Source organism: Octodon degus, unplaced genomic scaffold (assembly GCF_000260255.1).
Source record: "Octodon degus isolate 3935 unplaced genomic scaffold, OctDeg1.0 scaffold00057, whole genome shotgun sequence".
In the NCBI taxonomy this organism is placed as follows: Eukaryota; Metazoa; Chordata; class Mammalia; order Rodentia; family Octodontidae; genus Octodon; species Octodon degus.
Genome location: NW_004524633.1, coordinates 3,718,282 through 3,731,329, shown reverse-complemented (window position 1 = coordinate 3,731,329; position 13,048 = coordinate 3,718,282). Strand labels below are relative to the sequence as shown.

The 13,048-nt window shown below is 56.5% G+C and overlaps 1 protein-coding gene across 2 annotated transcripts in view; it reads right to left on the bottom strand.

The window, feature by feature from the left end:
- Cachd1 (cache domain containing 1) overlaps positions 1-13,048 on the bottom strand; it is a 173,811-nt gene that overhangs the window by 37,245 nt on the left and 123,518 nt on the right. For both annotated transcript variants that reach the window (XM_004633970.2, XM_023718297.1), the window contains exons 5-8: positions 12,015-12,141; positions 8,467-8,611; positions 6,796-7,012; positions 3,454-3,603 (exon numbers count right to left, since the gene is read on the bottom strand). In XM_004633970.2, coding sequence (XP_004634027.2) covers positions 3,454-3,603; positions 6,796-7,012; positions 8,467-8,611; positions 12,015-12,141 — 639 coding nt within the window. The remainder of the gene's footprint in view (positions 1-3,453; positions 3,604-6,795; positions 7,013-8,466; positions 8,612-12,014; positions 12,142-13,048) is intronic.

The window sequence follows — 13,048 nt, the reverse complement described above, 5'->3', positions numbered from 1 at the left end:
TTTTGGGGTTTTGAAAACTTTGCAAAAGATTTAGTCAGATGGGTATGTACAGTTCAATGACATCTGTAACCTATAGTACAAAAATAATTTAATAAACCATCGTTTAAAGTTTGCTTTTGGGGGCCTGGCCCTAGCTCAGTTCTTTAAGTGGCTGCTTCCACCAAGCTGTCAGCCTCAGGTGGCTCTAGTTCCATCCCCACAACTCTCCAGCCAGCCAAACAAGCCCTGAGGGCATTCGGAGCAAAAAAATAAATAAATAAATAAAGTTTGCTGTTGTTGGAACACAGTCAAAAGGATTAGTAACTGATCTCATATGGGTACCACTGTAAACAAATTCAAATGACTTTAGTTACTATGGAGACCCTGCCCCTGCATTTTAAGAAGTTTTGGCCTCATATTCTTGGAGATTAACAGCCAGCCACGAAGTGCTCAGACATTAGAAAGACTGTGGTCTTCACGGCTCACTGACCGTATGTGTCTCTAACCGAGGTACCCGTTCCCACCGTCAGAAGTCTGTTCCTCAAGTAGGGCCAAAATTTAATGGATGCATTTTCTTTCTTCAAATACCACAGTTAGATAAACTCAAGGTTTTACTACTCTTGTGCAGTGCTGAAGAAATGGAACGGCACCTTGGCTGAGGAAGTCGGATGCGGATCCCTGCCCCCCTGCCCAGCCTAGCGCTGAGAGACCAGCGAGGCAAGCCCCATCCCTGACTGCACACCCTGGAGAGGCTCAGAAGGGGATCGGAGCAGGCAGCAGCGCTGGCTGTGGGCATGCTCCCCTCCTGTGCCAGGCATTACTGTACTTGGCTCTTGTAACATGTAAGAGGTGACAAGTAAAAAGATCTTCTAGCAAAGCTGAGGACTGTGGGACAAAGGGTCAGAAAGCGCTGCATTTCCTGGTCACTATCCTGCAACGTTATACAGGCTGGCTGCAGAGCTGGGATGGCAGATAGGTAAGAAGGCCGGGCCGTCCACAGCCAGTGGCCACGCCGGGAATGACCACTCCTAGAATCTTCCTGGGCAGATGCGTTCAAGTTCAGGATGTCAGGAGTCACATATCGCACGGAAGGAGGGCGAAGGATGAGGGCCCGCCTGCCGGCTCATCGCGGTCTTCTCTCCCTGGCCTTCAGGCCTCCCTGTGGGCAGCAGCCTGCTGACCGAACTGTCTCTGTGTTGTGTCCTCTAGGAGATGGCCCACTCGGGACTTTTGCTTCTCCAGGTTGTCCCACAAATGGTGCATTCTAGGTCTGACGATAAATTCTCTGTCCCAGCATTCAAGTGGTTCTGCTCCCTGACTCACCCCCAGTGACCTGGTTAGTGGTTGGGGAGTGCCTCCTCCCTATCGAGCAGGATGTGGAGCTGCTCCCTGGTGACTTTCCCTGTGAAATGGGGGAGGGGAAAGGGGAGGGAGAGAGGGGAGGGGCAGGGGGAAGGGAGAGGGGAGGAAGGCGCAGGAGGGAGTGCCAGAAGCGGGCTCATCTGGCACAAGTGCACGAGAGCCTCTGTGGGCCGGGGAGACAGGTGGCAGTGAGGGGACAGGTGACAGCAGGAAGCTTTCCTCGCAGTCTCTATCACAGGACCATCACATCTCAGGGAGGAGGAGGAGCCGTGGCTGCTGCTGGGCCTCCTCAAGCCCCAGCATGTCTGTCCATCTGGCGCGTCTCTGCATCTTGAGGAAGGGGAACTTGCATCTGGCAGCCCTAAAGCCTCACAGTGGCGCATGCTGAAGGTGCTGGTGGAATTCCTTCCCTCCCGCCTTCCCTCCCTCCATGTAAGTGAAAGGAGGTAAGTGAAAGGAGCTCAATCACAGGAGAAAGGAGCAATCTGAGGCCAGAGACAGCCTGAAGGGTGTGTGTGCCCTGAAGGGTGTGTGTGGTGGGGGAGGGCAGTGTCCTCAGGACACAAAGAGGCAAGGTGCATGCTCTTGAGGAAGGCCGGGGCAGGGAGGATATCTCACGGCCCCCCAGGCAGCCCGGTGGAAGACGTGGTCATCCCAGAGAGGCCCAGCTGGGGATGGAGCCGGGCAACCACAGTCCCCTTCTCTTCTCCAGCAGGCCTTGAAGTCCTGAGGTTTTCTGCATTCCTTGTTAACAAGGACCCAGACACATCCTACAGCGCAGGACCTAAGTCCCAGCTCTGTGCACTAGAGGAGTGCTCACGGCACAAGTAATGACTTGCTAAGCCACGCTGCTGGAAGGGCAGCGGGACTCCCAGCACACACAGCAGGGCCTGGGGGCCATGGGTATGTTCTCTAAATTTGGGCAGAGTGAAGATCCCAGAGCCCAGGTCCTCCCAGCAGAGCCTGCGCAGGAGGCTGGCCCCTAAGATCTTCATCTTCAGAGCAAATTCCTTTAGCACAGGAAAACCGAGACCCGCAGCCCTGGCTGCACAGGGAGACTGGGGAGTGGGGAAGTGAGCAGCGATGGCTCCTTGTGACCCGAGCGTGAGGCCGGAAGGGAGACAGGGGAGAGCGTCCAGCATGTGCAGACAGTGGTCAGGCAGGGGTGGGGGGACGGGTTGGCAGTGGTGGAGCAGCAGTGTTTCTATGAATTGACTGATTGGCTAAACTCGTTCACAAGCGGCACCACAAAGAAGGAAACGGATCAGCACCAGGGCCGCGGAGGGCGAGTGGCTCCAGCAGGCAGGCAGCAGGGCCGAAGCCGCGGTGTGTGTATGCCGGGCCCCCAGCGCGCGGTTCATTCTGTGCTCATGTTCTGCATGAGGCTCTCTGTGATGCTGAACCATGTTACTGCCACAGGAAGCTTGAGGAAGGGGCTGGGGACGTGCTGCCACTGACAACTGCCCATTGTTTCCAGTTGAAAAGTTTAAATGAAAAAAATTACTGCTGCTTAACAGTAACACTGTGGATCTGAATGAGGACCCGGCCAGCGCTGTCCCGTGTGTGCGGAGCGCTCTGGTCCACCCCTACCCCACGCTGCTGGAGGGAAGGTGACTGTCACCACATTGGTGATGGGAAGGATATGGGATGGCGCCCTGCTTCGTGCAGCTGGGACCCACGAGCCATGCTCACAATCTCCACACGGTGCGGACACTGAGGCAGCCCAGGCTTCGAGGGAGAAAGGGGAAAGCTGAGGGCCGTGCACACCTGGAGGGGTGCGGACGCAGACAAGGCTGGGCCTGAGCAGCAGCGGGCTGGAGGAGAAAAGCTCCTGCAAGGCCCTGAGCGCCGGCCCCAGGAACAGGAAGAGCCCGCCTCCCCGGCAGCCTTCACCTAGCATACTTGGCTGTCTCCTTCCTGTTCACCAAGCAGCACCCACTGACAGGGAGCTTTCATCTGAAGGAAGAATCTTGAGGATTTCTGGCTGGCTCAGGCTGCCTTACGGGCGGGTCTGGTGTGGCCTGCACCTGACTGAGTTTGCCCAAGCAGGCGCGTTAAACAACTGAGCTAACCTGCAAGCTCCCGAAGGAAGAACCTCTACGTGCTGCCTACCGTTCATGAGGGCGTAGGTGAGGATCATCACCGAGTTGTTCAGGAAGCTATTTTCCTCATTGATGACACGGAGAGTCGCCTTTTTGTCCTCCTCTGGGGAGTCCTTTGATGTGGTGCCTGCCGACAGGTAGATGATGACCATGTCTGTGTCTACACAAAAGCACACACGGGTTACACTGAGGTTTGCTACAGGCAGCTGGCCGCCCTGCCCCTAGCATCTGCTGGCCTGAGCATCTCACTTAAGCTTCAGATTATAAGAGAACACACCAATGAATCAATCTGCCCATTCGCTGGGGACAAACCCTGATAGCACGTGACAAACCCCGCCTTCCCCCAAAGGTACCAAGTGCAGTGGACTCCTGAACCCCCCTGAGCCCCCCCAGGGTGCCCTTGGGGTTTCCTACCAGGCCCTGATTCTAGAGGCCAAAAGCCGTCCCGTGAGTGAGCTGCTCTTGGTGGGGCTGCAGCCTCCCAGCTGAGTATCCTCTGTGCATCTCCGAGAGCTGCGCCCCGACCCCAGCCAGGCCCCCTCCTGGTGCTCGCAGCAGCCAGGGTCGTCAGCCCACCTTCTGCTGTCAGCACCATCAAAGCGTGGTCTGGCTCACGCTCTCACTGGGCTCTTCGCAGTCCCGGCTTGGCAGTCAGGCCAGGCCTTGCAACGCCCGCACCCCGGGATCCACACCCACCCCTCTCACTTTCTCAGCCACCAAAGGGATTCCCACCCAGCATCCCTCAAACACAGAACCCACAATCTAAAAGGGCGGATAGCACTGTGACAGATAACCCAGGCCAGGGCCAGAGCCACGCTAGATAAAGCTATAGATTTGGGGGCTGACACAGAGCTATAGTGATTCATGCCATGGAGCTTTTGTCTGTACAATTCCCCACGGGGGGCAGGCGGCCCACAGCCACACTCAGGCGAATCCTTGCACCATCCCCAACAGGATGGGCTGGCTGGCACTGTGGGTGACCTCACCCCATGCCACCTGAGCAGCCCCGGCACAGCTGGTGCTGAATAGCTGTCTGTGGCCCAAACAGAAACAGTAAAGCAGATGCAAACCTCGAGGAGGAATGCGGGTGACCGCCCTGCTCCTGCCAGGAGCTGGGGTTCCTGGCATCTTGGGCTTGGGGTCAACTTGGGACACATGGGGCTTTGAGGACAACAGATCTGGAGAGATCAATTAATTGACTTACACCCATGAGCTCAGAGAAGCTGCAGGGGGAGAGGGGGGATCCCCGGTGGAATCCAAACCCTGAACGCTTAGGTAAATTGCCCAGGTGGCCTCAGACTTCCAGTCCTTCTGCCTCAGTCTCCCGGTTGGCTGGGACAACAGGCCTGCGCTGCCACACTGGCCTGAAGGGCTTCTTTATGCAAACTCAGCTGGACTCTGTTCTCTGAACTTCCAGAAGCAGCTGTACGTGGGGGGCTGAGCTAAGCGCTAACACCATCTAACTGGGCCAGAACATGCCGGTGCCGAGCAGTTCCAAAGATATGCCACAAAAACACGCCTAAACCTTGGGTGGTCAGTCTTCTTGGCCTGTTTTTGTTTGCCAGTGTCAAGAAAAAGACAGTGACTGTGGTGGTGCATGCCTGTAATCCCAGCACTGGGGAAGTGGAGGATCACTGCGAGTTCAAAGCCAACCTGAATCGCATAGTGAAACCCTGTCTCGCAAAGCCCCCCACCCCAAAGCCCAGAGAAGAAGAGCCCTCACCACACCAGGATTCTGCCACACTGGAGAGAGGAAGGCGTTTGAGAAGGGGCTTGGTGAGGTCTCTGTTCACAGTTTTTAATTATGACAACCATAATCAACATTTGAGAATCGGGCCAGGGAGATGGCTCAGTAGAATAAGCGCTTCCCTTGCAAGCACAAGGGTCTGAGTTCAATCCCTGGTTCCACCAAACACAAAACAAAACAAAAAAACTTGAGAATCAATGGATTTCACACTAAAATCCAGACTTCTGGCTCTTGAAAGTTAAGATCTGGCAGCGAAGGTCCAAATCCTATACACAAGTGAGAGAAGGTGTGTGTGGCCCGCTGTAGGCATCGGGGCTTGGATCCGCTCAGTGGACCCCACACCCCATTATCCAGACAGACAACAGAACCTCATGGATGGCTAAAGGGCTGGGAAGGGAGGATGCTCCTAGCAGGGGCTGGTAGAAAATGGAACAGACCAACAACTGCCCTTCCAACCTGAATACAGGAGGCCAGCTTTGCCAATATGGGGTGCAGTGACTGTGCAGTCACCCCACCACCTTGGCCTGCAGGGTGCTGGTTGAGGCTGCAGTGAGGCCCTCCGAGGATGCAAAGGCCCCAAGCCATGGGGTAGCATCCGTTCTGCTCAGCCATAAACAGAGGGGCCTACGGGACTTGGCAAGGGGATCCCTCTGGGGCCATGTGCCACCTGGCAGACATAGCGAGGGTCCTTACTTGGCTGGTTACGGTGAATCCCTCGGGAAGGAACCCAGTCCATGCATAAAGGACAGCAGCTCTGCTCTCATCCAGGGGCCATGCCTTCCCAGAAGTCAGGCCTGGAGCAGGACACGGGCTGTGGGGGTGCATTGGCCCACACCCGTGGGAGTGGGGCCTGGACTCCCCACACTCAGGAGCTGTGAAGTCATCAACCCACCTTCTTCAAGCTGCCACCTCATGGTCTGCTTTTACGAAGACAAAGCTAACGGCCCCTCCCCCCATGGAGACAGTAGGCCTTTTCCTCCCTCCTTCCTGGCCTTGTGGGTACACACAGGAGCGCAGTGTGTCCTCCAAGTGTGTCTCCACAGGACACGCTCCTGTCACCACAAAAGGAAAGATGCTATACACAGATTTTTGAAAATAAAAAGGAAAACGAAATCGATTCCTTGCTGCAGTTTCAAAGCACGGAGTCCCATTTCAAATACGCTTTCCTCTCCCTTCGCATGCATCCTAATTCCAGATTTCTTTAATACATGAAAATTAAATTAGCGTGCCTTTGTACATCGGAGAGCCCTGCTCAGCCGGGCGACAGCTGGCAGGACAGGATCAAGGCAAGGATTCCCGCTGCCCCCTGAGTGGAGGCAGCTACCCTGTCCAGGCAGCCGAAGCTGGCGATTAACATTAAAAAGGATGTGTCAATCCCTGGGGGAAGGAGCCAGGGTTCCTTCCTCACAGGCGGGCAGAACACAGGCTCTGGGAGTCCACAAACACACAAGTAAGCTGCAAGGAATGGCGTCTGCTCGGGAAGCACGAGAGAGGCTGGTGGGCTGTCGGCATGGCAGTGTGCAGCGCCGAGGCTGGTGGGCTGTCGGCACGGCAGTGTGCAGCGCCCGCCCCTCTCCCAGGTGTCTGAGGAGGGAAGGCACCTACTCGCTTGGAACTTGGTGTTGTTGTTTGTGCTGCGAATCAACTGGAATGCCTTCTGAAAGCCGGCCGCGTGCTGTGTGGGGCTGTCTGAGGCCTTGACACCACTGACGAAGGTGGACATCTTCCTTTTCGTCTCACTGGTGGCCGGGGACAGGAAGGTTTCGTAGCACTGGTCCAGAGAGCAGGTCCTGACGGTGTCTGCCACAGTTAGTACAGAAATCTGCAGGGCAGCGCAAGACCACAGCAAAAGCTTGTTATCCCATCAGTCAAGGATTTTTTATTAGAGATGGAGTCTCACTACATTGCTGGGGCTGGTCCCTGGGCTCCGGGGCGCAAGCAATCCTCCTCCCCAGCAGCTGGATATACGGGTGTGAGCCCGCATACCCAGCCAGGGTTTTCATGGCATGGAAGAGACCACCAGGGAAGACTCTAGGATGCTCCCTGAACTTAAAATTGATCACCAGGAGGCATCAATCCATCAAGTTAGCAGGGTCTGTCAGTAAGGGGAGGGCACCCAAAAGTTTGGTTTTTGTTCCAGAATGAGGTAGTGACATAGCACTCATGTTAAGGAATCCCAGCAGGCGCCGGCCAGATAGCTCATCAGATTAAGGTGCCTGCTTAGGCAGATGCAGGGACTGGGATTTGATCTCCGGCGTGCTCCCACCTTCCATGCGCACTGAGACGGGGCGTGGTGGCGCGCACCTATAACCCCAGCTCTTGGGAGGCTGAAAGCAGGAGGATCACTATGAGTCCGATCTGTGTAGTGAGACCCTGTAGACTCTACTCAATACATAAAAAATAAATAAAAGAAACCCCAGCAGATATTTTAAAAAGAACAGCAACAAATTCATGTAGAGAAAAACCTTAGCAAGAATTACTCATCATGGACTGGGGAGATAGCTCAGTGGAATAAGTGCTTGCCTGGCAAGCGCAAGGTCCTGAGTTTGATCCCTGGTAGCACCCAAAAATAAATAAATAAAAATTATCTTGTCTTTTGAACTGGAATTGGTTGTGAATGTAGGGTGTGTGTGTGTGTGTGTGTGTGTGTGTGTGTGTGTGTTTTAAGCAATTGGATTAGTGAGTTGGGAAAGCCAAAATGAAAAAGCAGAACATATGGCACGCTGCATGTGACCCTCAGCACCACATGTGCCCTTGGAGTGTACCCTGGGGTCCGTGCCTTTAAGCTGTGCCTTTGCCCCACTTTGGGCCAATCTGGGACAGAGACCCGCCCAGCTGCTCCCGCCTCTGCATGGCTCAGCTTCCGGGGGAGTCTATGCTAACAGAAACCTGAACCCAGGACTCACAGGCGACTGCCCGTGGTGCACATCACGACGGTGCTGTCCCACGTGAGAAGAAACACTAAGCCATGGCCCCTCCCCAAAACCATGTCACAGAGGAACTGAAGAAAAGGCACAAGCCTGGGCCACGTGAGGAGGTGGATGTGTCCTGAGACAGGACGGCAGGCAACCCTGCCTGGAGGAACCTGGGCACCCTCCCTGCGCCTCCTAACCAGGACGCCCTACCTGCAAGTCCCCAGTGTTGCCTGCTGGGTGACCAGGAGGGACAACCTTGGGGCCCATGCAAGTGCTGCCCCGTAGCATACCACTCGATGGCACGAAACAATGAAGCCACCTGAGGATAGCCGCCTTGGAGGGGGCGCTGGGTGACAGTTACCTTGTCGTGCTCGTCAATGGCGCTGAGGATGACCTGCGCGGCGTCCTTGGCAATCTGCAGCTGGGTGTCAGTAAGTGAAGCCCCGTGGTCCAGGACCACGACAATGTGTTTGGACTGCGGCCGGACGGTGGACACATAGATGGGTCTGGAGGGAAAGGGGCTCCTGTCAGTCCTGCCTTGTGGTGAAGGGCTCGGCACACGTAGCTGGGGATGTGGTGGTGTATGTGCGCGTGTGCCGGCATCCACGTGTGCAGGGCTGGGGCGGCTGGCGCGGAGGAGAAGCCGGTGCAGGGCAACATGGCCTTCACACAGCGACGCGAGGCTGCTGGGCGTGCTGGCCTCGCACCCTAAAGATGCACGCACCGGGACAACTTTTAAGAACCAAGCTTCTGGGGAGGGTGACAGCACCCTGCACCTCTGCGCGGCAGTGTTGGTTTCCCTGCACCACTCCGTGGCAGGAAACGAGCTGGCCGCCCTGGGCGGGAGGGCGGGAGCTTTTTCTGGGCCTGGGTTCTCTACACCCAGAGCGAGGAGCGGCTCCCAACACAGGCCCGGCCTCTGCCCCTACAGAAGTGGATCCTTTCCCTCACAACAGCGCCGAATGCCAGGCTGGAGAATGAGCCCACACCTGTGACAGCACTCTGTGCCAACAGTAAGGAAAAGGGGCTGGGGGCCCAGCCAGCAGAAAGGCCTCCGTCCAGGGGGCCTCCCGCTCCTGCGTGGGGCCGGCGCTTGGGAGGACAGCATTAATGACGGCTCTGTTTCGTTTCAGAGCTGGAATCCGCTGAGGGTGTTGGCTTAAGAAACAAATCAGCCTGGAGAGACTTCTCTGCCGACGCCCCAAGTCAGTGAATTTCTCCATGACACATGAGATGGGAGCTAGGTCACAAAAGTCTGGGCAGAAATTAAGAAACTTAGGCAAAGCACCAGAGTGTCAGAATCAGGCTGCATTCACGCTAGCTGTGCTCGGACCAAAGGCCTTTGTCATCTCCAGCTCCTCCTTGCTCGCTCGTCAGTGCACTGGGCCAGCAGGGACGGACAGAATGAGGCCAGGGAGGTGGCATAGATGTGGGAGGAGGAGGGGGAGGAGGGAGGAGGAGGAAGAGGGTAAAGAGGGGGAGGAGGAGGAAGGGGGAGGGGGAAGAGGAGGAGGAAGAGGAGGCTGGTAAAGAAGGGGAGGAGGGGGAAGAAGAGAGGAGGAAGAGGGGGGAGGAGGAAGAAGAAGAGGAGGAAGGTAAAGAGGGGGAGCCTGCTGATACACACAGCGGCTCAAGGGGGAGCCACTTGGGTTCTCCATGCCAGGGGGAAGGATTTTCTTTTCTCCTCTCCTTTTTTTTTGTTTTTGAGACAGGGTCTCTATGCAGTCCAGGCTGGCTTTGAACCCACTGTGTAGTGCAGGCTGGCCTCAGTCTTACGGTGATCCTCCTGCCGCAGCCTCATGAGTGCTGGGATTACAGGCGTGGGCCACCATGCCCAGCTAGGATTTCTTCAAAGTGACATCCTTCTCCTTCCAGAGGGCTCTCACAGATGAAAAGTGGGATAGAGGTGGCAGTTACCCCAAGTTGTTAAAAAGGGCTTTGTAGAGTAAAGCTGGGACTAGCTCCACAGCCGTCCACTCTCGGCCAGGCCTTGTGGTGCCGGGAAACCCACATGCCCAGGGCAGCAGAGCCCGAGAGGAGAGCGGATCCGGGAGGGTGGAGGATCTTTCAGCCAGGGGGAGGCAGCTCCAGGGGAGGAGCCAGACTTAGGGGAACCTCCACGTTGGTGCAGGTGACTGGGACGAGCCCTTCTTTCCCTCGTGGGCTGGCCTCATACCCGTTTGGTCAGCCAACCTCCTTAGAGCTACCGAGAGCCAGGGAAAGCCAGCTAGCAGCCCAAGTGGGACATCGGGACCAGGCTCCTGGACACCAAAGTTCGGCTAGTGTCTATGCAGGGGAGGAAAGAAATCATTCAATGGCTTTCTAAGAAAACCAGACCTAGTTTTCTTTGGAAAAACTCTAATCTTGTAGATAAGATATCTTCTTATCTAAATCTTATCTAAACCTCAGCTAAATATCTCCCCAAAGTCTCTGGGTGTGGAAGGTGACTGGGTCACAGCCTCTTGCTCTTCAGTGGCTGCGGTCAGGGGTGAAGCACAGTGACGGTGCTGCAGGAGGCAGCCCTGGCTGGAGGGCCCACGCCTGTGCCCACTGGCCTCTTCCTCTGCTGCTCCCTGCCTGCCGTGAGTGCGCAGTTCCCCTCACAAGCCCCTCTACTGAGCGTTTCTGCCTCAGACCAGCTGACCAGGGACTGAAACTTTGACCCGAAACAAACCTCCCCTGGAAGCTGGGTGTCAGGGGTTTTGTGCTGACGATGGACATGTTGTGAAGACATCCTACAGCCAATGCCAAGCGGCAGCAGAGGGAGCTGCGCGTCGGCTCACTTCGACTCCAGGGAGTGGTATGGGAGGTAGCATCTGGCAGGTGACTGACGTTCTGGCCCTCAGCACCCGACGCCACACATGGGAAAGTGTGACCCTCAAGCTACACCGGGGGCACCTTGGTCACACAGATCATCCCCTCCGCTCCACCTCTGGCAATGGATAGCCCTGGGTTGTTTCCGTGGAGGAGCAGGACAGAAGAAATCTTTACCCAGGGCTTTCTGGATCTTAGAACTTCCAGGGTTGAAGTTGGCCCGATAACTCAGCAGTCTCAGCAGCTACCTGGCAGGCGCAAGGACCTGGGTTCAATGCCTGGCACTAGGCATTGCCAGCGCTAGGCGCCAAGCCAGCCATCAAAACTGGGCATGGTGGCTCCCCCCTGTAATCCCTCCCATGCTGGGGAGCTGAGACAGGGGCAGGAGCTGCACTACCAGCAAGACCCTGCACCTGATACATGAATAAATAAGGCTGAAATAGGCACACAGATTCATTAGCACAGAAAAGGAAGCTGAAGCCAGGTCTGGTGCGGCACGCTTCTAATCCCAGCACTAGTGAGGCCAAGGCAGGAGGATCATTGCTTGGAGGCCACCCTGGGCCACAAAGGGAGCTCAAGGCCAGCCTGAGCTGCATAGTGAGAGTGTGTCTCGGGGAAAAAAAAAAGTGGGAGGCTGGGACTCATCAGTCCCTGCTGCAATCGTCACGACGTCAGGGTGTCATGTTCCCTGCTGGATTTCAACAAAGACATTTTGAAGACACTCCCGGAACTTCAAACAAGAGGAATTTCATTAGCGCAGGTCAGTTCCATTGGCTTAACAGGCCTTGTAAAGCGCGAAGCCTGACCACCTGCCTCCCCTGGGCATCCGGGGTATGAAGCAGTGACCCATTTCAGAACAAGTCCAAATCTAGGAACCCTTTGAGACAGGGTGTGTGTGTGTGTGTGTGTGTGTGTGTGTGTGTGCAGAAAGGCGGACTGCGTAGAGCCCTGGGGGTGGGCTGCATGTGCGCGTGCGCGCTAGGTACTGAACCCAGCTCCCCCTCCCGCATGTGAGGCTCGCGCTCCACTCCAAACCCTCACGCAGATCACGTTAAACAACCGTAAAGCCGTCCGCCAGCCAGCCAGTCGGCGTACCTACTGCGGTGCTCGTAGCTGCCCTTACACCGGAACTTATGCGCTGGGAAAACGGTGAAAATTCCTTCTTCTGAGCTGAAGTACTGCCACTTGATCCCAGGGTTGGACTTCAGGTTGTCTGCGAGGACTGCAAGAGGGGGAAATGGACAGCCGTCAGGCCCGCAGGTGCGCCGGGCAGCTGCTGGCACAAGCCGCTCGTCATAGGAAGGAATCCCGCAAATAACGAAGCTGCATCTTCTGCAAACCCTTTTCTTTCTGCCTGTGAAAAAGCCCCATGCATAGAAAAGGCAACGTGTCAGGTTTATGCAGTGATTCTCTCCCTTGCAGGCTGCTCGGATGCCCGTTTCTCCCGCATGCCCGCTCCTTGTGCCCACTCTGTTCCTCCCTGGCTAGGGCACATTCGACAAGCAGGGACACAGTGACACTCACAGGCCCAGTCCACAGAGGGCCAAGACGTGACCTTTCCCTGAGAGCCCTCAGCACCCTTCCCAGCAAGGGAATAGCACGCTGGTCTTGGGGAGCTGCTGGGGGAGGGTGGCTCTCTGTGGCTGGTGCAGCCCGGCTGGGAGCACTGCCGCCCATGCAGCAGCCCCAGGACGCAGAGAGATGAATGCCTCCCGGATCTGCCAGTCATCAGCACAGGGCTGGGGGTTCAGGCCTGGCTGTGCTGGCACCTCCCCGTCGCACCCCAGCCTGCGCCTCAGCTCCACCCCCAGCCCCGCCCCCAGCCTGCATGAGGACTCCACTCACCCTCCCTACAGCTCACGCTCTGTGCCACCCGGCCAGCCGTGGAGCAGCTGTGGTACAGCAGCAGCACAAGGAAGCCGGAGCCGGAATCAGAGGAGGGCGGAGTCCGCACAAACCCTGGAAGGAAGGCTGCCGGGGGCTGGACAGACCGAGCTTTCCGCACCCACGGGAACCTGGAGGATCTGCGCCTGCAGCTCTGAGGCCTGAGAAGCCACTGTGCTGCCACTGAGGGGGGATTTGCCGCTGCCACAGACCCGAGCTTCCACATGCACGCGTCATTTCAGTTT